The sequence below is a fragment of the Corylus avellana genome, chromosome ca3 (assembly GCF_901000735.1).
Source record: "Corylus avellana chromosome ca3, CavTom2PMs-1.0".
Lineage (NCBI taxonomy): Eukaryota > Viridiplantae > Streptophyta > Magnoliopsida > Fagales > Betulaceae > Corylus > Corylus avellana.
Window position 1 is genome coordinate 2,001,719 of NC_081543.1, and position 24,551 is coordinate 2,026,269.

Sequence of the window (24,551 nt, forward strand, 5' to 3'; positions counted from 1 at the left end):
CTTTCTAAAATAATAAATCTCATGAGATAATGACACGTTATTTGGGAAGAAAATTTGGGATGTGTAGCACTCTTCATGCATGGGAGAGTTGGAAACCATGATTCCACGTTTTCTTTTTGCCGAAGTCAAAAGCTCTGAAGGAGTCTATGTCTGTCCTATCCTTGGCAAAGTCGGCCGGAAAAGTCAAAAATGGCCAGAGATGAAGAAATCTCGTATCTCCGAATGGCAGGCTTGCTTTGTTGCTCAGGCAGGCCCCTACTCAGACAAAGAGCCCCCTCTGCTCTACAGTTATCCTAACCTTTGTTTTTGGGGCAGAGGATTGTAGAGGAACCCATCCCTATCAAATGGAGGAGTACAATAGGAATCGAGATCCTCCGCTTTAAGGCATAACAAGCACCAATAAAGGGGTTCATTGGAAAAAAGTTCCAAACCAGTATAGAAAGGAAAAAAAAAAAGAAAAAAAAAAAAAGGATAAAACAAAAAATCTCATATATCTTTGCTGTTCCATCAACAATTGGATCCTTATTGGGGAAAGAAAAGTTTACACCAGCAAATGGAACCCTAGCAAGGTTGGCTTGCAGGTTCCTTCAAACATATCCAATGTCAGTCCTGCCGTTCCGTATGCTTTTCGTGACAAGATACAGATTTACAAAGAAATCAATCGGGCGAGAGAGTTGAAACATACAATACATCTCGCGATTATCCTGCATGTTCACCTTAATTACTTGATGATTGCAACAGCCTAAGCTGCCACAAAAGAACAATAAAGATGAACCCATGCAACATCCACTGCTATAGATAAACGACACTATGTATTAGGCAACACAATCAACTCATTCGGAGGAAAATATGCATATTGAGTGCTCTGGCTTTAATAAATTGGCACCCAAGTTGCCCTAAAGGATAGGGCACTCGGTCAGAAACCATAACTCATAAACTCACCCTAGTCGTTCAAAGCAGCCCATGTTTTCAATAGCAGCCACTACATTGTCATAATGCTCTTAAGGGAAGCATGATATCACTATACATTGAAACAAGTTCTGGCTTTGATAGTTAACATTTGTTTTATGTTTTCAAAACAAAAACATTAACAAACAGCCCAAAGCATAAAACATTCAAAACTACTTTCATCTTTATGTCATATCAGAACACATTTTCAAACAAAAACCAGAAAACACTTTCTAAAAAAAGTTAAAAAACGGAGCAAATTTATGCTTTAATAAAGGTTGTTAGACGGCTATGATGTTTATTAGGGTGAAACACCACCGCAAATTATAGAGAATTACAAAGATATACCAGCATTAAGGTACAACAATAATTTCCTGATATTCTCAACAAATTTGTACACAATCAATCCTCATTAATATCTATTTTTTATTTTTTATTTTTTATTTTTTTAATTCAAAATGCTACAAAAATGTCACCTTTTAATTGAAATTTTCATTAACCTTTCTGGTGACTCTTTGAACCATTATACCAACAACTGAAAACTAAAGTAACACTGTTATGATCCCCAAGGTCATTACCTTCAAGCTTGACTTAAAAATCCAAGGATATACTACATTTTGTCAACCTCAGCAATCTATTCATGAAGTTTCTCATTTTATATGAGGTATGGGAATAGGTTACCAGCTACGAGGGTTTTGTTTTCCCTCCAACTTTTGGGATGCGCTTAAGCTCTTGCGTTTTCTTCCTAATTTCACTGCAAAATACAAAAAACAAAAAAATTATTAAAAAATCATTGCATAGGCTTCTCAAATAGCAAATTGAAAAGGCTGAAAATGAGTACCTTTGGTGCAAATAAACAAGTAGATAAAAAATAGGGAGCAGCATCAAAGTCAGTATTGAAATAGCCAGGTAGAATACACTTGTTTGCTTCTGCATAGATGAAAAATGGGATAGTGGCATCAAATATGAAGAAAATATTTTAAAAAATAACATTCAATATTCCAAAGGATGCCTAGATTGTCTTTCTGATGTATGGATTTGTGTGTGTGCGCGTCTAAGAGAGAGAGAGAGAGAGAGAAATCTATTGCCTGAAATTGTGAACCTTCTAGCACAGAAAAAAGTCCTTTTTGTGAATAAACTTTTTTTTTTTTTGATGAATAATATGACCTTAAAGACTACTTTAGACTGCTTGAAAGAACAAGCCATCCAGAAAAGCATCATGACTTAAGCAAGTAAAATCTTTTCTCCATGAGCTTTCTGGAAGGCATGACAGAAAAGCTACTGGCAAAGCATCTATGCGAGCAGGAAAATGGAAACTCCCATGTTCTGTAATAATATTGACCAACATAAATTTTTTTGACAAGTTTGACCAACATAAATGATTAAGCACAAACAGAGCTCTACCCTAAAATCCAAACTACTGCAGTAAGAGAATGAAAGCCTTACCTTGCCTCCCTTAGAAAAAGGTTTTCGTTTTCCTGAGCAGGTGTGAGCATCACAAAATTGGCGCAAAAAAAAATCTACCAGTATATCAGAATGTCAACAAAAGATATTAGTAACAAGAAATGGCCTTTAAGAAAAGGAAAATTATAATAGTAACGTCAATAAACATAAAAGTTACAGAAACAAGACAGATTGTCTTCTTGAAAATACAAAAGAATACCATGAAGAATGCCAGCTGAGGGACCGTGGTTAACAGGAAAACAACTATCTGCAAGACTCTGCATGGAATATTAATAAATATAAGAAGCAAAATATAATAAAATTATGAATGCAAGCAATTATATCTCCCATAAACAACCTCACATAAGTGACGATTTCTTGCAGCAGCAGCAGGATTGCACTTGGTTTTGGGTGACTTGGTATTCATCATGATGTCACAATGCAATGCTCCACATAAATCAGCCAAGCACTTGCTGCGACTCTGCATTCATTAAAAGTTTGTTTCGTAATGTTAATACAATTTTTTTTAATGAAAATACCATAATTTTTAAATATTAAATGAAAAAATTAGTTATTAGACAATTTCTTGAGAACAGAATTCATGAATTCATTATCACATCTTGAAATCTAAAAGGCATGGAAGTTTCATCTGGCTAGTTTGACGTGAACTGGAGGCAATCTTACAGAATCAAAAGCAACTACAAATGCAATGTGCAATTTCCACCATTGTAGAATAATAAGCACATACCCTTCATACAAAATGTTTTTACATTTAGGTTTATTTCTATTTTTTGCTTGAGAAAGAAAATATTTCTTGATGCTATAGTACACACTTTATAGAACAATATCCTGTGAAAAAAATATTAGAAATTCAATCTTTAGTGCAGTACTAGGCATGAAGTACATTTAAAAAAACTTATTGATTTAAATAATAAATCATGATATTTCAAACAAATCACCTCATATAAGTAAATTTAAAGTTGAGCACGAGCCATGCAAACTCAACCAGATATTATGAACTACCAGCATTATGTAGTCTATATCATGAAAATAAACCTTATAAGTTATAGGGAGTTGTACCATAACTTTTTCAAAGAATTAAAAAATAATAATTCTATAACCAATGAAATAAATAGGTTTATCCAAGTAAAGCTAAATCTGTAGTGCTTTTCTTCGAATTTTATTTCAAAATAAATATAATGCTAAATCATGGAGATAGTAAGGAAGAGAAAAACATAAATTAGTAGATAAAAGTAAAGGGCATGGTCAACTCAACATGAAAATTTATGATTTACAATGGCCAATGAATCCTCCATTTATTTAAAATTAGATTAGAACCAGGGCAGTATGTCATAGAGAAATGACAATTCGAACGTAACATTCTTCACATGGCGGAAATTTGAATATTGCAACTTGTATTAGCAAATTAATGCTCCAAAACATATAAAGACAAGGAACCAAGGTCCACATACAACATTCAGTAGATTGTAGTGTCTGTTGTCAAAATGCTGATCAAGAAATTTTTCAGCACGGAAGCTTTTCTTACAGTATCCACACCGCCATTCGTTTACATCCAGGTGAATCTTGTGCTGCTCCTGATCCCTGAACAGATCATTGTCAGGATGAAGTCTACACCTACTTGAAATCTTATAGTCTTCTCGTTCCACAAACGGCATCAAATACTACACAACGTGTGCAAAGTCATGGATGTTATCCAAATCCACAATTTCACAGGATACAGTCTAGTAACACTAAGAAAAGCATACCTCCTCGATTACTTCCCAAGCTGCCTTACTCCTTTCTCTAGAACAATGTACCTCATGAGCTTGCTCTTGTTCTTGCTCTTGCTTAAGAGTTCTAACATAGAAAACATAACGCTTTCATGATCCTACTTGATTAAGCATTCAAGTAGACAGCTATCTTACTCAAATTCAATACTGAAATCCCACAATGATAATGAACCCAAATGCTAAGTTATGTGACTAATCTGACTAAGAAAGCAGTATTACCTTGTAGCTGCAGATCCTTCAAAACCCTGCACCACAAAATAATAAATATAAAATTTCTATCTCTCTAGAACAGTCATTCTATATATCTTATGTTTTTTTAACACCATAAATCAAGTACCAAATCCATTACACAACAGCTATTGCGTTCACTTACCAAAATCACAATGAAACCCATTATTCAAAATATGAAATCGAAGCTACCCAACAAACCAAAATCCCTTTTTTTGGTTCACTAGAGTAGTTCAATTCCTTGTAGATTAACTTCTATATCTATGTGTTTGAGCTTTGTCAGAGTACCTGGTTTCGCCCTGTAAGAGGTGAAGCTGAAGAAGCATGGGATATTTCTTGATGGAAAAGAGATACCAAGAGAAGAATTGAAGCGATTGCTGTAACTTCCTGCATCTCTCTCCCAAGATTGATCAGAGTTTGTGGGCTTTCTGCAAATGTTTCCTGGGAAAGAAAAAAGCTTTCGAGGGAATTTGGTTTTGGTTTCTTGGAAGTTCATATGGGTGTGTTTGGGTGCTTGGAGTTTTACACTCCAGTGAAGGATAGGGATATTCCTGCACCCATCGAGAATGTTGTAATACCAGCAAAAACAGGGAAGTGTCAAATTGGGTAGTCAAATATTATTTTATTGTCTTATTTAAAAGAATACTTATCTTTTTTTCTTTTTCTTTTATTTTTATATCAAAAAAAGAATACTTATTTGGCGTAGGTAAGTGGGAATTCCAGAGATAATATATTAAATTATAACATATTAATATATTATATTATGTTCGAATCAATTTGTTACGAGTTCAAATTGATTCGAACTCGTAATATTTGCTATGATAATATATTAAATTATCATTTATCTAAAAAATTTAAAAATGATAGAATTAATATTTAAATTAATATTCCAACAATAACAAATGACCGAAGTTTTTTCTCTGGCGCACTTTATTATGGTTAAGTTTGACAGTTGATGAGATGGCCGGCAACCAACCTTAAACAACCTAGAATATAATAGTTTAGTTGGAAGGAAGGCAAACCCTTGAAAGAAAGTGCAAGGAATTAGAGAAAGCTGGCTATTCTTTTTGGGTCAAAGCTTGGTAACGCATCACAGAAGAATGCATTTTGTTTGCTGGTGTTTGGGCTCTTAATTGGTATGCATATTTGTAATGTTGTTGCTTCTTTTGCTTGTAAGTTTTCTGGTGTTATATCCTGTCTCTTTTGCTTTTGTGCTCTTTCATGGGTTTCTGGTTTGCTGTGCTGCTGCTGTATACTTCTTCCTCAATTGAATTTGAGAAAATCATTCACAGCCACATGATCTGATCATAGGGGAAAGCCTCCTCCCATCATTTTCTGTACACCATGAATTAAGCTGAGCATCTTCTCTCAAGCCCTCTACAAGGATATTAAGGACTTGATAACCAAAGATTTGGTCTTATTAAATCATAATTTTTCCTAAAAGCTTCGAGTTTTTGAGATAACTGTGGTACCCGCTATCCCAAAGATGCAGAAAAAAATTTGTAATTTCTTCAAGTTTCTTCGCCACCTTCTTCCCTCTTTGACTATTTTCTTACATTTCATTAGCATGATTTAAGTTAGAAGTTCAGGTGAAATAATATATAACATAAACTTTTCTTGCTAAACTCAAAATGGTTTCCTTAATCTCTTATTAATAAAAACACAAGTTCATAAAAAGATTTCATAAATCAACTTTTTTTCATCAAACTTGACATAAATCATAATTTGTAATCGAGTAAAAGTATTTCTTTTAACTTGTTACTTATGACATGTTGTACGATCTAACCTCCAAGTATTTGAAAATACCTGTGGCTACAGATGCACTATGACCAACAAATAAACTACTAGATGCACTCAACATGAACAAACGTAGTGATAGTCACACCATCACGCAACCATAACATCTATGTGATGCACTATATCCTAGCCAGGTTTCATGCTTCTATCTTTCTCTTATGCCAAATAGTTTATTAAAATATGGTTCCACCTTACACATGCTCATTTTTTTTTCTTAAAATTTCAATAATTATATAAACTTAGCATGTGTGGATGAGTGTCATTTTGTAACACCTCAATCCTAACCTTAGTTAAGAGACAGTAATTTGGACTCTATGGTTAGTTGAAATTAAGTTAGGCTTGGTCAGACAAGTTTTTAGACCCGAAAGGACCTCCGAGCTAGTTTATGGCATGGAGGATCCCCTCAAGATCAATAATGGAGGTCTAGAAACCCTAAGGGTCAATCATCCCGTATGAAAATCCAATTTCAGGGTTTTTTAGCCTTTGGTAAGACTCTAACTTTTATAAATTCATCCTTAACTTTTGAGAGCAACAATTAAATACATCTTCATTCGACTTCAATTAGATGAGCCATTGATAAGATGAGTCATGGATAAGAGCAAAATTACTAGGATTGACACGATTAATTAAATGGATAAGAGCATAATTAAAAAATTTGACATGATTAATTAAATGAGTTTGTCTTCTACCATTCATTGCAAGCTTAGACTTTGAAATCCCAACACTTCAAATTGAGACCAAAATAGAACATTATCTTATAATCCAGCTTCAGGAAATTCACTAATATCAGAACAAAATTTTACCCAATCAATTAAAAAACAAAACTTTACTCAATCAATTAAAAAACAAAATTTAATAGATGACATGACTAAATTTAAAAGAGAGAGCTCGCACACATGCATACGTGCAAAGGCACGTCTTCGTGCACGTGTGATCACATCAAGGGGATGAACAAATACTAATTTTACAACTAAAACAGACAAACATATCACACTTCAGGGCATATAGTCATATACTGAGTTGGAACTGTTGATGTTTAATGCTTATTCTTCTTCTTGCCTCTCTTCCTTGAACTAGTTTCAGGCCCTTCTTCCTCTTCAGCCTTCTGTTCTGCCTCTAATATGGCCAGCTGCATTATGTACACAAAGAAAAGAACATAAAATATAATGTAAATTTGGATGCTTTTATTCCCAGGTAGAAGCCCTATAATAAACCTTGAGATGCAAACCAAAAAGTTTACCTCATCAAGAATTGGTTTGAGTTCCCGGTATCGAGCTTCGGCAAGATCAAAACCATCCTTACGGAGCTCCTGTAAGCCACGACAATTTTATGTCACACATACATGAAGACACTCACCGGTACATTCATTTTCAATGCTCTATGCTTTACTTGGGGACTCAATAAAATTGGGGTTACATAGGTTTGAGATCAATCTAGACTGAAGGGTCTGTATTTCCCCATCTACACAAAGCCACCAAAAATACACCCGTTCAAGTCAATCACTTCCAGAAGGTACTTAATGGAGCTTGTTTCATCCCAATTGTAAGTGGACAAGACTTGGGTTTGCCTTGCAGCATTAGAAATAACTGAAACCCAAATATTAGTATTTTTTTATGTTTTACTTTTCAAGTTGGAACTAGGACAAAACCCTTTAATGAGTAAGTTGTTTTCAATGAGCCAAAAAAACCCTTTCCAGATTTCTTAATTAACCAACCGAATAAGAACAAAAAGCATTAGGACAGAACATGTAGTTAATTACAAGAAGAAAATAGAACCGTTCATAAATGGATTTACAAGGAAAAGAACAGACCTTCCCAGTGTGTTGAGTATGTTCATGAGCTGCCATTTGCCAGTACATATTTGTACGTTTATAGAAATCCTTCAAGGATTCTCCAGGCTTCAGATAAAAGATGAGAAGCTAACAGTTAGCAAAATTATGGGATGAAGCAAAGAATATATTCGAAGTCTAAGGTTGTATTGGGATGAAGAATATGAAAAAAGAAAATAGAATTTTGCAATGACAGGATTTAAACTGATGGGAACTTCAATCCCACCATTTAAGTTTCCATTGTTTGAATGAGTATATTTAAGAATGGAGAAATTAGAGTATCATAGTAGTTAAAAGAATTATAGTCATGGTGATGATGATGACATAGTGTCATGGTAATGGTAAAGGTACCACAGTCTAAAAATAATATATTTGGATCAATACACAGCCACGTATGTAAAAGTACCACTGGGGTTCTTTGCGAATCCGAAAGGCCTAGACTGGCTCTGATCTGCTCTATCCTGGCCCGTTTTTCCTTTCTTCTTAGACTCTTTCCCTTGCCTTTGATCAAGGCAACAGCATCCTCCATTTGAAGATCCCCATCACTCCTAGCCTACAAGCACAGAAGAGTGAAGCCAAAATTCAAATAAGCGGCAGACTTTCTTGAGTTTTATCCAATATATTTTTTTTAAAAAAGTAGAAACCGAAACATCCGCTTTATGCCGAATATCAGCAGCTTACCCACGCTCATGAGGGTTTAAAAGATCGCATATTTGAATATGATTTTATGGTACATAAAGAAATCAAGTACTCACGATTCTGATAAAATCAATAATATCAAAATATTGTATGACTTAGTTGATATCGGCGACACTTTTTGAAAAGCATTAATTTCCCACTAGAAACTGAAATACTAAGCTCTTCATATCCAAGGGGAAAAAAAAGTAAAGGGATCTATGATGATAAATGTAGTCAGTATGAAATTACGCATACTCAAAATTAGAGTAGGAAGAAGAAGAGAAAACAGGAGACAAGATTTCAAAGATCAAAATTTCATGCAATGGGAGGGGGAATGTTTAGGGTTTGCTGTTAACACGTAGAAGAGGGAGGGCACCTAACTCCTAAAAACCAACACAATTAATTTTTGCTGAACAAGGAAAACAAGAAGATGCACCTCTATATCATTATCATCATCATCATCATCGGTAGTCTCCTCACTGTTGCTACCGCTATTGCATTCGTCCTCAGTATCATCTTCATCTTCATCCTCATCTTCCTCCTCTGAGGCTTCTACCCATTCAGATTCCGATGCCTGTATCAGCAACATAAACAGTAGTCAGGCTAAACAGACAAACTTTAACAAAGCAATGATCACCGGTAGGATTATTTTCACATTGTTTCTCAGTATCAACTGAGTTGGATATGCAAAGACATAATATTTAAGAAAACAATTTGGTAATGGTGTAATTTAATATGACAATGACAATTAGAGAAATGTTATGCACACTCCTTAACATGGCAGTGAAAATCACCATTAAATTTTGGATCCAATAGTAATTTTCACCAACACGCTTGAGAGTGTGTAGCATTTTTCTGATAACTTAGCCACAACATCAGCTTTGACGTGAAATCTCATAGTAAAAAGGCAACCAATAAATTTCTAAATTGATTTTAATATCTAGCCTTGTAACCATAAGAATTGGTTCAGGATAGAAAAGACCAGTTTCAAACAATAACCAACTGGATTTACAAATTTATTTCTCCTTTTTATGCTTTCATAAGGTAAACCTATAAAGACAAGAGATTATGTCTTTCAAAAAATATTGTGGAAAAAAAAAAAAAAAGAAAAAAAAAAAAAGATACCCACTCGGCATATAATTTTTCTATTAAAAAAATTAAGCTAAGCAATCTTTGCCAAAGGTGTCATTTTACATGGGGCTCAAACATAACTCCATACAACATTTAAGAGTAGAGTACATCACGGTACTACTCTGCCATCTCAAAACCACAGAAGATAGCAATAAGCATTTATAAGTAGAGAGGGAAGCGGAACAAACCGGTATGATGCACTTCCACTCATCTAGTTTGCTGAGATTAAGGGAATGCAAATCATCAAGCGAAATTTCTTGATCTTTAACCTCCATCATGCCCCCGTATATGTATAATGTATCTCTTCCAACAACCATGCAGGAGTTAATGCGCCCACAGGGTTTCACTATCTAAAAATTTGCACTAGGTTAATAATCCAATTGCTGGACAAATCTAACTGCACATGAAAAAATCTCAATCCAGCATGACAAACCTCTGGCAAAACAGAATTTTGCATATCCAATTTAGCACTAGATTCATGAGACTTTCCACCAGATTTGGCTGCCATCCCTCCATTACTGACAGTCACGGTTGTTTCCATATGCTGAGATATCTCATCAACGTTGCTTTCCATGTCATCTCCTTCTTCATGGTACTCTGAATTCACATCTTCACCATTTGCTGCACACTCCTCTTGTTCAATTGGATTTGTCTTATCATCAAGATCCACATCAGTATCTTTCTGACCAGAACTCCCTTTTAACTGCAAAACACCAATGCAAAATGTAGCCTCTATTAAAACAATCTTAAATGAATGACTTCCATATCATATACACAAAAAATGTAAATAGAATTTTCAATGAGAAAACAAATTGTGAGACAATTAGCTGGTATATATCCTCATTAAATATACTCATTTATGACTATACCTTAATTTTATCTTTTGTTGACTTCTCCTTCCGTAGCTCCAGTGGGTACCTATATACAGAAAATTAATATTTTTAAGTGGCACAAACTAGATCACATTCTCATCTAAAGGATTCATTGCCAGTACGCAAAATCACAAGTCATTCATTATTGAAGAATGATTAGAGAAAGAAAGAAAGCAAGATACAGGTTAGACAGGAAAAACAATACTATGACATTGCTATGGATTAAAAATATAAACATATTACTTTTCAAAGAAAACATAATAGGCCTACATATCACAAATATTTACAGATAGCCAAGATTTAACTGAACTGAAAGTGCCAAATAATAGCCATAGAATATGTCAGCTTAAGGGGCTTTGACCACGGTTTGAATAATCTCAATCGTTTATAGAAATAATCTCAAGTAGAACTTACCAGCGATTGTTGTCTAACTGGAAGCCATAAAGTTCATTCAGGAACAAGCTCATTATTACATCACCTGCAAATTTTGGGGAAAAAAATAAGCACACACCGAAAAAGGAAAGGACAATCATGAAGTCAGAGACTTGACATTATAAGAAGCATGAATCTAATGTAAAGTAGTGAACAAAATTGAGTTCATCAAACAGAAAAAGCCACCAATTCAACTCAACAAAGCCCTAACATAATCATTTGAGCTCAATGACAACACTTGTATTTCACAATTCTGTTTCAACCTAGTGCAATATTTTTTTTTTTTTTGATAAGTAATAAGTATTTTATCAAAACATACAGAGGGGCGCAACCCATATATACAAGAGGTATATAGGGAAACCCTTATTGATTAGAAAAAGATTTACAGAGCTCTAAGAAATCAGAAAAGGTGGACTCATTCGAGTTCGACCAAGTCCCGTTCCAAGAGAACAAAGCATGTAGCAGCAACTTCCTCAACTCAATCATGCCACTCTCATTATCCTCAAAGCTGCATACATTCTGTTCTCACCATAAACACCACATCACACATAGTGGGACGAGCCTCCACATACACAAAGCAGACCTATTACCCAATTGACCCCTCCAACTTTCCAAGATTTCACTCACCTTTCGCGGCATAGCCCAACTCACTCCAAAGAGTTGAAAGAAAACATTCCATACCTCATTTGCCACATCACAATGTAGGAGTAGATGGTCAATGGACTCTCCACAGTGTTTACACATATAACACCACTCAATAAACCATGGACAAACAAGTTTTACTTAACACCTTAACTCTTGTCTCCTTTTTTCCAGTCATGATTAGTACCTTGAACCATACAATTTCACTTTTCACAAATGCATATATTGGTCTTCACGAAACATAGCAAAATACAAAAATGCTCTTAACTTTCTCCCATCTTGCCCCCATTTGGGGCTACCCTACCATCTCACAAGCATTTCCGTCACTAATTTGTTCCTTTTACATTCAAAGAATCATTCAACAGCAGACAGATGGGTTCCAAAGAAACAGCTGGTTAGAGGTCACAAGTTCAAGCCCACAGAGTAGGGGTCTCAAATGAAATAGATTATAATATTCTTATGAGTAACAAAACTATAAATCCACCAAAAAAGAATCCACTTTGATGGGTGATAACCAAGTCCAGGAGTGACCATTTTATAATTAAGGATTGAAAATATGTAAGGCAGAGGTTGAGGGTGGTTTGCAGTTCAAATTTCTTAGGGGTTAGTTTCATATGGTATCTGCAAAAGAATGCATGCCACACAAGCACAGATTTGATATAGAAAGCAAGTGCGAAGAATTGAACAAAAGGTGTTACATTCCTGTAAAGATAAAAAAATTTAAAATTTAAAATTTAAAATAAAAATAAATAAAATAAAAAAAGGACAAAAAAAAAAACTGATAGAAACACAGTAAAACAGAGCAGAAACAACTAACCATCAACTTCCATATCCACCACACCCCCAAATAGCAAAGCCCGCCTCTTATGAACACACATGGAAAACCCAGCACGAGGCCCAGGAGGCATCCCACTTTTCTTTACCTGTTATAAAGGAAATTATATTAGTAACAATAAGACACATTAGCTACAATCTCACCAAATGAGAACCTGAAACATGAAAGATGGGTGAAACTTCATGAAAAGGTAAAACAGTACAGAAGTTGTTTGCTCATATTGCATAAGTCATTTATTTTTATAAAATATTAAAACATAACTAAAATAAGAACATAAGAGTCTGCAAATGTCATAATATGATTATTGTACTGAAAGGATTGCTCTCATTTCAGAAGTTTCAGACAACGGCTTCAGACATCCTTAAGATGGTGTGAAATTGTAAAGGCAATTACACTGAATAATTAACCTACAATCATGGCGCAGCTACAGTTAATGCAATAAAATCAAGGATTCTCTACATATATCATATTTTAAGAAACAAAGCAAAGAAATAATGGAAAAATAATTCTGTATTAATATGAAAGAAAACAGAATGGAAAAGCATGGTCATAAAGAGAGTTACATAAGTACAACTCATATGCCAAGGAGCCAATGAAGAAGGGTGTAGATGATCACTAATTCAATCTTGTCAAGTAAATCTGCTTATAGAATTACAGAAACTAAAAAGATGCAGACTGTAATTTAATGTCCATAAAAGAAAAGGTAAATAGTAGAATGTTGCAATTCTAGGTACAACAGGCATCAGTCTAGAGGAATAAGTAATTTATTTTTAAAGGAAAATACAACTCACACTCCTTACAGGAGTATGCCTGACCGCCCACCCTTTGTAATGAGAAGGGGGGGAGGAGAGCGGCTAAAGACCCATTGCACTCATGATCCTTTCTCAGTGCTCGATGAAACAGTCAATATATGATTTACGTATAAAAGATGATTTTGTCAGAAAATTACAAAGATCATCTTGTGGTTTTCATAGACAAGATGATGAAGTGCAAGTGACTCCTACACAATTGTGTCTATTATCATCACAAAACAATGCTTGCCTTTCCATTTCAACACACATCTATATATTCTTTGAAAAAACTAAAAAAAAAAAAAAAGCATTGAGATTACAGACCTTGTTCCATTCCCAATTCCTGGGATCAAGGGACCACATGTCTGAATGAACAATTCCTTTCTCAGAACTGTTCTTATCAGATGAAATCTCTTTGGAATAGCCACCGTATAAGAAAATCTGCAATGTCAAAGGAGCTCCGTAAAATATATGGTTTTATTGTTCTCGTGAAATCACTTCAGTCTAGAGATGGCAAAAAAGACTAGTGTCAAATTCATCGAAAAGGATAAATTAAATCATAAACACAATATATCTTTTATAATATAATTATGAACGATAACTTAAAAAATAGTCTGGAAACCAACTATATGTACCAACTATATATATATGTATATATACACACACACACACACATATATACATACATACCTGTGTATAAATATATACACACACACATATATAATCAAAGAGCAGCTTACACATTTCAGGCATTGCAATGTTCAAGAAACTAGGACTAATAAGAATATTAATTAACTTCTCCTTTCTACTTTTCCTTTTTTGGGGGGAGTTGGGGGGAGAAGAGAGGAGGTTAGCATACTTGTGACTCTGTCCAAAATTGAGAACCAATTTTAACAGCATGCATCAAATTAATGACCATTTATGTAGATAAATCACTACAATCCTACATCATCTCCAAGCGGAATCTCAAATTTTCTTTAGAGAACCTACCATAACTAAGTAAATATAACACTAAGCCATTACTGATACAAAGGAAGAATTGTTATCATTTCTCAAAAATACAATTCAAACTAATACTGGGACATGAAAAGAAGTGTAAGATTTGCAAAATTTATGAAATACCCCTAAAGTACAGAAAATAAATTCCTCCTAAAGTCCAGCAAAATTCGACATTCTGATGGATAATTATATGCCCACAGCCTTGGTAATACATCTTGGTCAAAGTATGGTAGATTTACAACGCAAAATAAAAGCATAAACTGCATTTCTAAATCACTGACCTCATCTTGGTTCACAAAAAACTGAAAACCACTGCGAGCACTTGGCCACATCGATCCAGGCCTAGGCTTTATTTCTTGCCACTGCAATACAACATGCACTAGCATCAGTTTATGGACAGAACCGTGATAGATAAGCATATTACTACCCACTACAAAAGGGGCCAAAAATGTTCACCTTGAACTGATCCAGGTCAAAAATATACAAATCATTATAATACCTGCACAAATTGTTTAAAAGAGATGCATTAATGATCATATGGCAGAGAGAAAATGGCATTAAGTGTATAAACACAAATTAATGTTTATCGTTGTAGACATTTAAAAAGAAACTTATTCTATTTTTAGATGGAGCACAGCAAACCATCCAGGAAGACAAGAGCTCAATAGTTTTCATCTTAAAAACATGTATTGCAAACAACATCAACAATAACAACATAATTAAAAGTCCCAATTCCATGACAACTGACAAGTATATAAGATAAGATAAAAAGATTCTGATTCTTGGTTCAGCCTCCATCTGTTAGAGAACATTCAAATACTTTGCTTAAGTTTCTCCAAATGCCAGAAATTTTGAAACCTGCATCTCTTGGGCAAAAAATTTTGACAGTTATCCTCAATTAAAAAGATGTACTATGAAGGGGACATTAATTAATTCATCCAAAAAAGAAAAAAGAAAAAAAAAAATGAATTCTTTCAATCAATTTAAAACATCCAAAATCTTCCCAGTTGAAGTTAATAATCCCAATGCAGTTATCAAGAGACTAGAAGTACACATAAGTCAAAATCCATTCAAAGGTTAACGGTCTCTAGAAATTTTTTACAGAAACAGATATGTGACAAAATAAACTTAGCATTAGAGTCCCTATGGTGTTTTGGGACAGAGCCTTAAAGATTGAAGCAAACAGACAATCAACACCGATCCATAAGTTAACAATGATGAAACCTTCAACAATGTTGATAAAGACCCATCAACAACCTCACTTCTCTAAGAGTATCGTAGAAGCCACCGAAAACAATAATCTTGTGCTTGTATAAAACCTGTAACAGAACCATATAACATTATTGAACAGAAAAAAAGGTCCATATGGGACAAGAAAGGGACTAGTATATAATTTATGGAATTGTGTGAAAACCTGAGTGGACATTAACCACCATAAAGATGATATAATGTAAGAAACATGATAGCATTCAAAATAGAATTGGGCATAAAACTAAAAAGCCTATGACTATGTTATTCAACAAGAAAGGAAAAGATAAATACTTGTGTGCATAATATGTTGGTCAGCATGTGCAGAGGTCAGTGTGCCGTGGAGAGAGAGAGATTTTGAAAGTTCCAAAGAACAAATTTTTTTTGATAAGTTCCAAAGAATAAATTTTTTTTTTTTTTTTTTTTGATAAGTTCCAAAGGATAAAATTAGCAAGAAAGCAAACTAGGCAGTAGACAAAAAGATGCAAATTAAAAGCAATCCATTAAAGACGTTGGTGCCAATAGCATATGAAGAATATTGCAATACATTAACTAGTCAACAATTTGAGGGAGGCTGCACAGTAACTGCCGAGAACATTTTACATATTCTATGAGCATCTACATGGCACAGATGTCTTAACAAAGACAGACTGGAGAGCCAACTAATACTATAGCATCGATGAGAACCGAATAGCATGGTGCTCACTTTTCTAGCTTTCAAATACATGTAGGACTTATATAAATAAAATGTGCTCCTAATTTAACTGGACCAGATTAGAGAAAGAAAGAGGTGCCCATTTTTCAAATATGATCAAATCGGGTTTAACCACAAACGCATTATTTGATATAATGTATGTTCAATCCAGCCACATCCTGAGAGCATACTGCTTTTCTCCTCCCTATTGTTTCTCTTTTTAAAGTATCAAACTAATACTAACTGAAGCCTTTTTTTTCTTTTCGGTTAAGGACTACTAACAGAAACTTTTGTTGCCATGTCATACTAAAATCAACTCCGTATGGAAACATAAATATTGGCTGCAAAACCAATTTCCATCAAATTTATTTGAAACATTCATGTTTCAGCAACATCATTTTTGGGCATGCTCCATTTGTTTAGATATGTTTGTTCATCAAGTTAAGTTAGAAGTTAAGACGTTATCAATTATTGCTTCTATGTTGCTTTAATCCTATACAAGTCTCAGTACCTTTTTACCCAAATATAATATAATGTGAACTAATGTTACAAATCAATTCTTAATATACATTAAGTTTCAATTGATGCATTTCCTTGTAATTCGACTGCATAGCTTGAAATTGGTATAGTTAGGATCCTAGCTAATTAAGTAAAGGGTGTATCAATCTAAAGCAACCTGAACTTACCATTCGATGACCTGAGCGTGGACTAGGGCACCCTTTTAGATTTAGCTGTTCCCATTGATTTGTCTTCAGGTCCAACATCCAAAAGTCCTATGACAATAATCAAAAGGGAACGCTGTTACCTTAAGCACAAAATTGACTAATACGTAGTTAAAAAAGTTCAAAACCTAAACTATAATGAACCATGTATTCTTGAAAAAAAAAAACAAAAAAAGAAGCAAGATGACATAGGTTTCACCTTGTAGTGATGGAACCTCTCTTGATTTGGGGATGTAAATTCACCACCTAATGACAAAAGAATGTAACTATAAACATGATGCAAAAGAAACTAAATGTATGTGATCTTATGTCTGTGTGTGTCCGCAAATTTGTGCTTATTAAGCAAATATGTTATTGCTTTACCAAAGATATAGAGATAATTCTTCCAAGCAACTGTCTGATGAGCACTACGAGGAGGTGGACTATTAGGGCTTGAAATTAACTTCCATTCCTGTTTTTCCACATCATACCGGTAAAGATCACCATACACAAATGTCTGCAACAATTCAAGTTAACACAGAATCTAGTGAGTAAAAATAAAATGAACACAAACATCCTTTTTTCTTCAAATGAAAAAATTGTTCACACTGATGATATTAGGACCTAACCTTGGTACCATTGTAGAATTCACCCCCATAAAGGATCAGTTCCGTCTCTTTCAAGGGATTAATGTTTAGCTACACAATAAGTCAGCACAGTCATCAAAGAAATTTTTTTTTTATATGTAATCACCATAAACCATTAAACCACATGTCATCTTCGATCATCAAAGAAATATTTTAATCATATGGGCAAAAGAAAAAAGACAAAGAAGGGCAAGCTCAATAAAATTGCTAATAACTAAGGTAAGAGCATTACCGTACAGTTGGATCGGGGAGACGGCGCTGGGACATTCTCCTCAACATGGACTTCCTTCTTCTTTGCTTCCTCCTTTTGTATACTCAACTGTAGAATCAAATGCATCCATTAAAATTGTAAACTTTCAAGAAAACATCCACTTCTTCATAGTTTTTTGAAGCAACCAATATTACATTGGCACCAATAGGAAACATTTCCGTCCAATTCATAAACTAAACTTAATTTGAGCACATCTCTTTCTGAAAAACCACATTACATCTAAACATACAAAAAGCTCCATTTGTTTCTGAAAAAAAAAAAAAAACACAAAAACAAAAACCCAAAACTCGGATTCCACAAAATATAATTCCAAATCTTCATTTACCTCAAAAGATTATGTGGCACAAGAGCTTGAGGATATCCTACTACAAATTTCCGGCTCACCACTAAGAAATAAAGCATCCTTTTACACCTCAAACCATTTCTCTCCAAAAAAAAAAAATTCCAATGTTGACTTTCCAGTGAAACAGACAGAAGATAGCGCAAACTCTAAACACTGTAATTTTTTTTTATAAGTAATAATCCAATCTTATTAAAAATTCTAACACTGTAATCAAACAAGTATTATACGGTTTTCAATTTTCAATCAAAGAAGTTCAAACCTTAGAAGCATAATTCGACCATTCTCAATAGACCCATTAATTTATGCAACAAAGTCAGCCGAATTAACTCATATTCAATTAATAATTACTTCAATGAAAAAACAGGCTTTAGGTAATATTGCAAATAGTGAATGAGTACCAAAATGGCATCGATATCATCCTCGGGAGAGAGCTTCTTGGACTCTCTGCGAGCTTTCTTTTCATCTGCTTTCGCTGTTTTCTTCTGTGTTTTCTCTTTGCCTTTCCCGGGCTTCTTCGTTTTCTTCCCCATCTTACCAGCGCGGCTCTAGCTCTCTGTACCAGGTGGAGGCAGTGAGTGAGACACACTATATAAATGACCGTGTTGGATCTAGACGGTGTGTCGTTTTGTAATAGGCGCAGGACAAACTAACCGTTTTGTGTCAAGGGAGCTAAGCATATTACCCTAAGCGAACCTCCTTTTTTTAAAAAAAAAAAAAAATGATATTCTATGGAAATACATATAGCCATATAGGCCAAGGAGGCCTATGACCTCCCCTTATTTATCAAATTTTCTCTTATTAAGTTTAATATAAATGTATTTTTAAATTTAAAAATTAGGTTAAACCCCTTATCAAAAATACGCTCGTTCATACTTTGATTCTCGTATAATAAATCAAGTTTTCGTCTACACTAACCATGTTCTTAGTCAAGAGCTATCCCTTTTTTGTTAAAAAAATTAAAAATTAAAAATTATACTTTTATTTCACTTTATTAACATTAACATGACAATGTTATGGATCTTCACTCCCTGCAAAACCAGGGATGATTGTGCATTATTATCCAGATAGCTTGCTTGCACAGTAGGATTGGGCTTGCTAATTGCATTGGTGGGCCTGCAAGTCCACATGGGTGTAATAAATAGGGTTGTTGGTGGGATTGGGCTCTAGATTGCTCTTAGCCCTCTATGATTACACTATAGTAAATACTAAATAGGGTTGTTGTTGGCGGGCTTGGGCCTGCAAGTCAATAGAATAACCATTCCAATGATGTATTCTGCAAACCATATGAGCCCTTAGTTTTGGCCATTACAACCAGAAAGCAGTCCATGTTATTGAAACAAGTTATGTGCATGAGATTACTCTAAACTTATGGATTAGCTCATGTGAAACGTTGTTCGGATCCTATATGTTTGAATAGGTATCAGACAGCTTAAGCACCACCTGTTTTAGGTTGCTAACTTGAACATATGTTCGAACAAATAAGACCCGAACATCGTCATTACACGAAATTCCCATAATATGTAGGAAGGTGGTAACTTTTCTAACAACATTCTTTCTACTCTTGAGCATGAAGTGAACAATGAAAAAAAAAAATGAAACAGCTTAGTTATTCAACTATTTACAATAAGAGGTGAACTGGGATCCAATGCAACGAGCTTGTTTATTGCATGTGCAATGGATAAGCTCATATGAAAGGTTGTTCGAGCTTACATTTTCGAATAGGTGTCAAACAGCTTGAGCTTCATCTATTTGGGTTGTCCAAACAAATAGGATCCATATAGCTACATTGTATTGTACAGAATGTAGGGATTAACAATTTTTGACATCATAAGCGAAGGGTTATAACTTTTTCCAACAACATTCATTCACTTCTCGATTAAGTTGTAATATAGGGGTTGACAATTTTTGACACCATCTGCGAAGGGTTATAACTTTTTCCAACAACATTCATTCTACTTATCGATTAAATTGTAATGTAGGAATTGACAATTTTTGACACAATTAGCGAACTTAACACGAAATTAGCAGGTTAAGATACAATGATCTAACATGTTTAATTAAATGAATCGGGTCAATACAACTCAAACCCAACCCGACACACAAAGTGAGGAGATTGGTTTAGTTCATAATTTCATATAAAAAAAAGTGGGTGAAATGAAATGATGAGGGAAAGACAAATCTCAAAGCCCTTTAAAAAGTAGAGCCTTTGTTATTCTACCTCTGGAGTCTGTACCATTAATGGCAGTGCCAGTGCCACTGTCCATCCATCTCAACTTGGGACTCTTGAAACCTTTTATTAGTAAATGCCAAAGCCTTATCACAAAAGCAGACTTTTTCTCCTCCTTTGTGGTTGTTTTTGTCTCTCAAAAGGAGAATCCACTGCCTGTTCAGTTCTACAGAAGATATAAAAAAAAATTGAACCGTTTTGCGCATGCGAGAGTTATATTTGTATAATATCCTTAAAGCTCTTCCTCCATTGGAGATTTGCCCACCTGCATACAAATAACCAGTATCCTACTACTGCTACTGCTTTTACAGCTCATCACATGCATAGCTCAATATTACTATTTGTGCCTACATTTACTGTTGCAAAAACATTTGAGAAAAAAGGTTTTTTTTTTATTATTATTATTTCAATAATTTACATGCCCAAATGGAATCTTATGAGAGGCTGGGAGACTAACTTTTTTCTTATTTAAGTGCCTAATTATTGGAGGGCTCTTTGTTAATGTATTAGACATGAAGATCCTAATTCAGGCTCAGTGCCAATTACTATGTGTAATAGGGTTTTTGTCCGTAGAGATTTGAGATATGATTTTGTTTTGCTGTCGAGATTTTGTTTCTGTTACAGTTCTTTTTAGTGTTCGCCTCATTCTATCCTATGTGAATATATTTTTAAAAAGTAGAAGAAAAAAAAAATTTACCACATTGGTCCTTCATATTTTTTTTAAAAAAATACTATCGACGTAAGATCAGGGGAACACTAGGAGGAATTGTAGCATTTCTTTTATATCTAACTATGTACATGATACTACATCGATGCTAGAAATTACACTTTTTTTCTCACAACTCTCTCACCATGTTGACGTGGAAATACTAATAAATCTTTGATTTATTAATTTTTTATTTTTTAAAAAATAATGATTCATTGGCATTACAACGTCAGCAAGGAAAATAGTAGTGGGATATAAGTGTAGTTTTTAGCATTACTAAAAATTTTAAATGGCACTATAACATATTTATTATGTAGCAACATACACGTCATTAAATTTATAAAATTTAAAGTAAACCATCAAATAAATTCTCCTTAATTTCAAATGCTTGAGCTTTTACCCTCTCTTTTGTGCCTGGGAGACTCACCCTAATTGAATTAATGTATCCAAAGACATGAAAGAGCTATTTAGGGATAACCTGGCAGCCTTTGTTATTATAATTGCACGCCTTAAACACGTCTTTTAACGTATATTCCCACCTCTACAATTTTATTATTGCTTCACAATTCACATTTTCATACGCACTCACCTGGTGATAGCTGATAGGTCCCCATCACTTTTTCTTCTTTTCATGCCAAAGCAAAGCAACTAAGAGTAGTATATTCACATTAGATGCTTTAAACTTTAAAGGGTCATTTTCTTTCATTTTTAAAGGTGTCGCACCATGTTTTTATCTTATTTTTATTTAATTTTCTTGTTATGAAATTGTCTATTGCTCTTTGCATCAACTATTGGTTTTTTTCTTTTTTTAAATACAGGCTAATTAATAGTGCCACATCATAAAAATGAGATTAAAATACAGTATATAACATGACTCTTACTCTTAAATTTTGCTGATATGATATTGTCAATTAGTATTTGGGGTAATTACCATTTCTCCCTATCAATTACAATGCATTGTTACTTTGCTCCCACGAACTGACAACCTTACTTATTGCCCGATCCCATCAAACTATCATTTTATGTCCAAAACCTCCCTACTGTCAGTTAAAGGCGTTAACTCAGATGGTCAAAGTGACAATGCGTTGTAGTTCATAGGGGCAAAGTGACAATGAGTTATAATTTAAGGAGGCAAAGTGACGGGTTGACATTCTGAGTTAACACCTTTGACTAACAAAATTGAAGTTTTGGGTACAAAATAGTAGTTTGATGGTGTCAAGCAGTAGGATTGTCAGTTCATGAGGACAAAGTGACAATACGTAATAGTTGATGGGGAGAAAAGGTAATTACCTCTTAGTTTTTTATTAAGCCATTATTTAAAATATTAAAAAGATTTATGCACTGATTGACACTACCACGTAAGAAAGATGAGATAAAAAAAATAAAAATGCAATGTATGGCATTACTATACAATTAGCCTTAATATACAATTATCCAGTTTTTCCCAATCTGTCATTTTAAAATATATGCTACAGTCAGCCTTGATCTACAGTTATAATACGAAGGATCACTTTTATCATTTATATACTATTTTATTAATTCCTCTCTTCTTTAACTTAATAAAACAAACAAACAAAATTTCCTCTTTATCTCTCCATAATTTTTCGTTATGTAAGACTCATTCTCCAAAATAAATAAATAATAAAAAAAGTCATTCTTTATAATAAAGAATAATAGGAAATAGAGTGTTTTTCAAAAGTGACTATTCAAAATAGAAAAGGTGAAGTTATTCTTCCAAATTTTTTTTCTTCACAAAAAAAAAAAATGTAATCATTGTTGATGATAGAGCCATGCTCTTGTGTGATTTGAGAAGCCAAGTTTATTCTATTTTCTTTATTATATGTTTATTTTTTGTCTAAAGAGGCATCAACTTTATTCGAAGGTCATCAAAATAGTTGAGAGAGGAAGTTACGATGCCTTTATTTTACAGTTTATTTTAAATGGATGACTCGGATTCTGATACATCACTAAAAACGTAAAATCTTCTCTCTTTTTAGATGTCGTTGACCCTATTGCCGAATCTGAATCCGAATCCGAATCCCCACACGTTAGGGTATAATTCGGAAACCTAAGTGCAGCAAATCCTCATTCCCTATAGCTAATCTCCATCCCATAAAAATGAAGTTCTTGAGGACAACTTTTAAGTGTGACTTGAAGATAGTGGTCCATGACCTAACCCACAACCTTGCAGGGCACAGAAGCCCTAAGATTCCCTTCAAGTGATATCTCTTTAAAAACCATTGAAGATCGTTCAAAGATACTGATTTTGGAATTTTGAAGCAACTGCTTATAATGCAATTGCCTAACAACAGCAAGAAAGAATTAAAAATTATTTTTTTTCCAGGCATAAATAATTGATTAAAAATTAATATCTAATCGATAATAAAGACTTGAGTCACTTGATCAATCTTAATGGATGGTGACGATCTAGCACAGATTCTTATGGTTGTCATCAAGGGTCAAATTTTCATATATATTTAGTCAATGATGGGATTACCAACCTATTAAACTATTGAATAGGAAAAGTTTATGCATTTATATATACACACATATGGGTTTGTTGATAAAAAAGGACAAAAGAATTGATCTTCTTGCAATAGGATTGCATGGCTTATGGCTACGTTTATTCCTTTCTTCATTTCTTTCTCTGTTTTTTTCTAAGCATTTCTTTATTGCTCTTTGTATTCATATGCTTCAATAATAATTCAGAAGTTAATCAGGAATATTCATCAAAATATATTAATTGCAATCAATGGTGCTCGGTGCATGATTCATCACTTAAAAGGATTCAGTCTATAGAAGTTTCTAAACTTGTGTGTTTATGAGCTTCTAAATCTTTTAAGGCAATTCTTTAATGAAGTTCTTCAAACCATAACTATTATTTATAATTAATTAACCTCTAAAACAATGCTATTGATCAATTTCTAAAGACATTGGTAAAATGGAAAGAAAAAGAAAACCCAAAGTAAGAATTTTCTCTTAATGGCTCAAAAATTAGGCTTGATCGACCTCTCATTCAGGGTTCTATCCCGTTGAAAAATCTTGATTCCATCCCTAATAAAGCCGGGTAATGAATTAGGTGCCATGTTAATGTTAATGCTTTCTCCCTTTCCAAAACCAACATTTTGTTTAATTTTCTTTGGTGGGTAAGCAAATCTTATTATAAAAGAAAAAAAAAAGATCTTTCATGCAACCCCACATACAACTATCCCATAAAGTATACTGCTCCCATGTAACTCCTAATTCTTATATTCACCATTCAGATTGCATGGTGCTCACTTTTCTATATTATCTAAGAAG

At 33.9% G+C, this 24,551-nt stretch overlaps 2 protein-coding genes across 4 annotated transcripts; both read right to left on the reverse strand.

Moving 5' to 3' along the window:
• Positions 1 to 461: 461 nt before the first annotated feature.
• LOC132175095 (uncharacterized) lies at positions 462 to 4,881 on the reverse strand. 3 transcript variants are annotated; one of them, XM_059586915.1, is made up of 10 exons: positions 4,698 to 4,881; positions 4,401 to 4,426; positions 4,158 to 4,248; positions 3,864 to 4,073; positions 2,750 to 2,872; positions 2,612 to 2,669; positions 2,395 to 2,468; positions 1,790 to 1,878; positions 1,630 to 1,702; positions 462 to 704 (listed from the first exon to the last, which is right to left on the reverse strand). In XM_059586915.1, the coding sequence occupies exons 1-9, from the start codon at positions 4,800 to 4,802 to the stop codon at positions 1,633 to 1,635; spliced, it is 846 nt and encodes a 281-aa protein (XP_059442898.1). In that variant the 5' UTR covers positions 4,803 to 4,881; the 3' UTR covers positions 462 to 704; positions 1,630 to 1,632. The 3 variants fall into 3 exon arrangements, with proteins under 3 accessions (XP_059442898.1, XP_059442897.1, XP_059442896.1); XM_059586914.1 differs by having other exon boundaries at positions 462 to 747; XM_059586913.1 differs by lacking the exon at positions 462 to 704 and having other exon boundaries at positions 1,421 to 1,702.
• A 2,056-nt stretch (positions 4,882 to 6,937) lies between these two features.
• On the reverse strand, positions 6,938 to 18,881 carry LOC132175471 (uncharacterized). Its single transcript, XM_059587426.1, has 20 exons — positions 18,717 to 18,881; positions 17,937 to 18,023; positions 17,687 to 17,755; positions 17,442 to 17,574; positions 17,278 to 17,324; positions 17,043 to 17,129; positions 15,672 to 15,733; positions 14,871 to 14,913; positions 14,696 to 14,776; positions 13,740 to 13,856; positions 12,607 to 12,712; positions 11,130 to 11,193; positions 10,713 to 10,761; positions 10,277 to 10,546; positions 10,032 to 10,193; positions 9,149 to 9,286; positions 8,441 to 8,587; positions 8,017 to 8,103; positions 7,447 to 7,515; positions 6,938 to 7,335 (listed from the first exon to the last, which is right to left on the reverse strand). The coding sequence occupies exons 1-20, from the start codon at positions 18,846 to 18,848 to the stop codon at positions 7,243 to 7,245; spliced, it is 2,043 nt and encodes a 680-aa protein (XP_059443409.1). The 5' UTR covers positions 18,849 to 18,881; the 3' UTR covers positions 6,938 to 7,242.
• Between the last annotated feature and the right edge of the window lie 5,670 nt (positions 18,882 to 24,551).

What these genes read in the sequence shown, in the direction of transcription:
- LOC132175095 (XM_059586915.1), bottom strand. Translation starts at nt 4,802, where the DNA reads ATGCAGGAAGTTACAGCAATCGCTTCAATTCTTCTCTTGGTATCTCTT. An exon ending in GAAATCGTCACTTATGTGAG is followed by an intron (nt 2,670 to 2,749) that starts GTTGTTTATGGG and finishes TATTCCATGCAG; the next exon opens with AGTCTTGCAGATAGTTGTTT. An exon ending in CTTGTTTATTTGCACCAAAG is followed by an intron (nt 1,703 to 1,789) that starts GTACTCATTTTC and finishes TGTATTTTGCAG; the next exon opens with TGAAATTAGGAAGAAAACGC.
- LOC132175471 (XM_059587426.1), bottom strand. Translation starts at nt 18,848, where the DNA reads ATGGGGAAGAAAACGAAGAAGCCCGGGAAAGGCAAAGAGAAAACACAG. An exon ending in CTCCCCGATCCAACTGTACG is followed by an intron (nt 17,756 to 17,936) that starts GTAATGCTCTTA and finishes CTTATTGTGTAG; the next exon opens with CTAAACATTAATCCCTTGAA. An exon ending in CACGCTCAGGTCATCGAATG is followed by an intron (nt 15,734 to 17,042) that starts GTAAGTTCAGGT and finishes GTTCTGTTACAG; the next exon opens with GTTTTATACAAGCACAAGAT.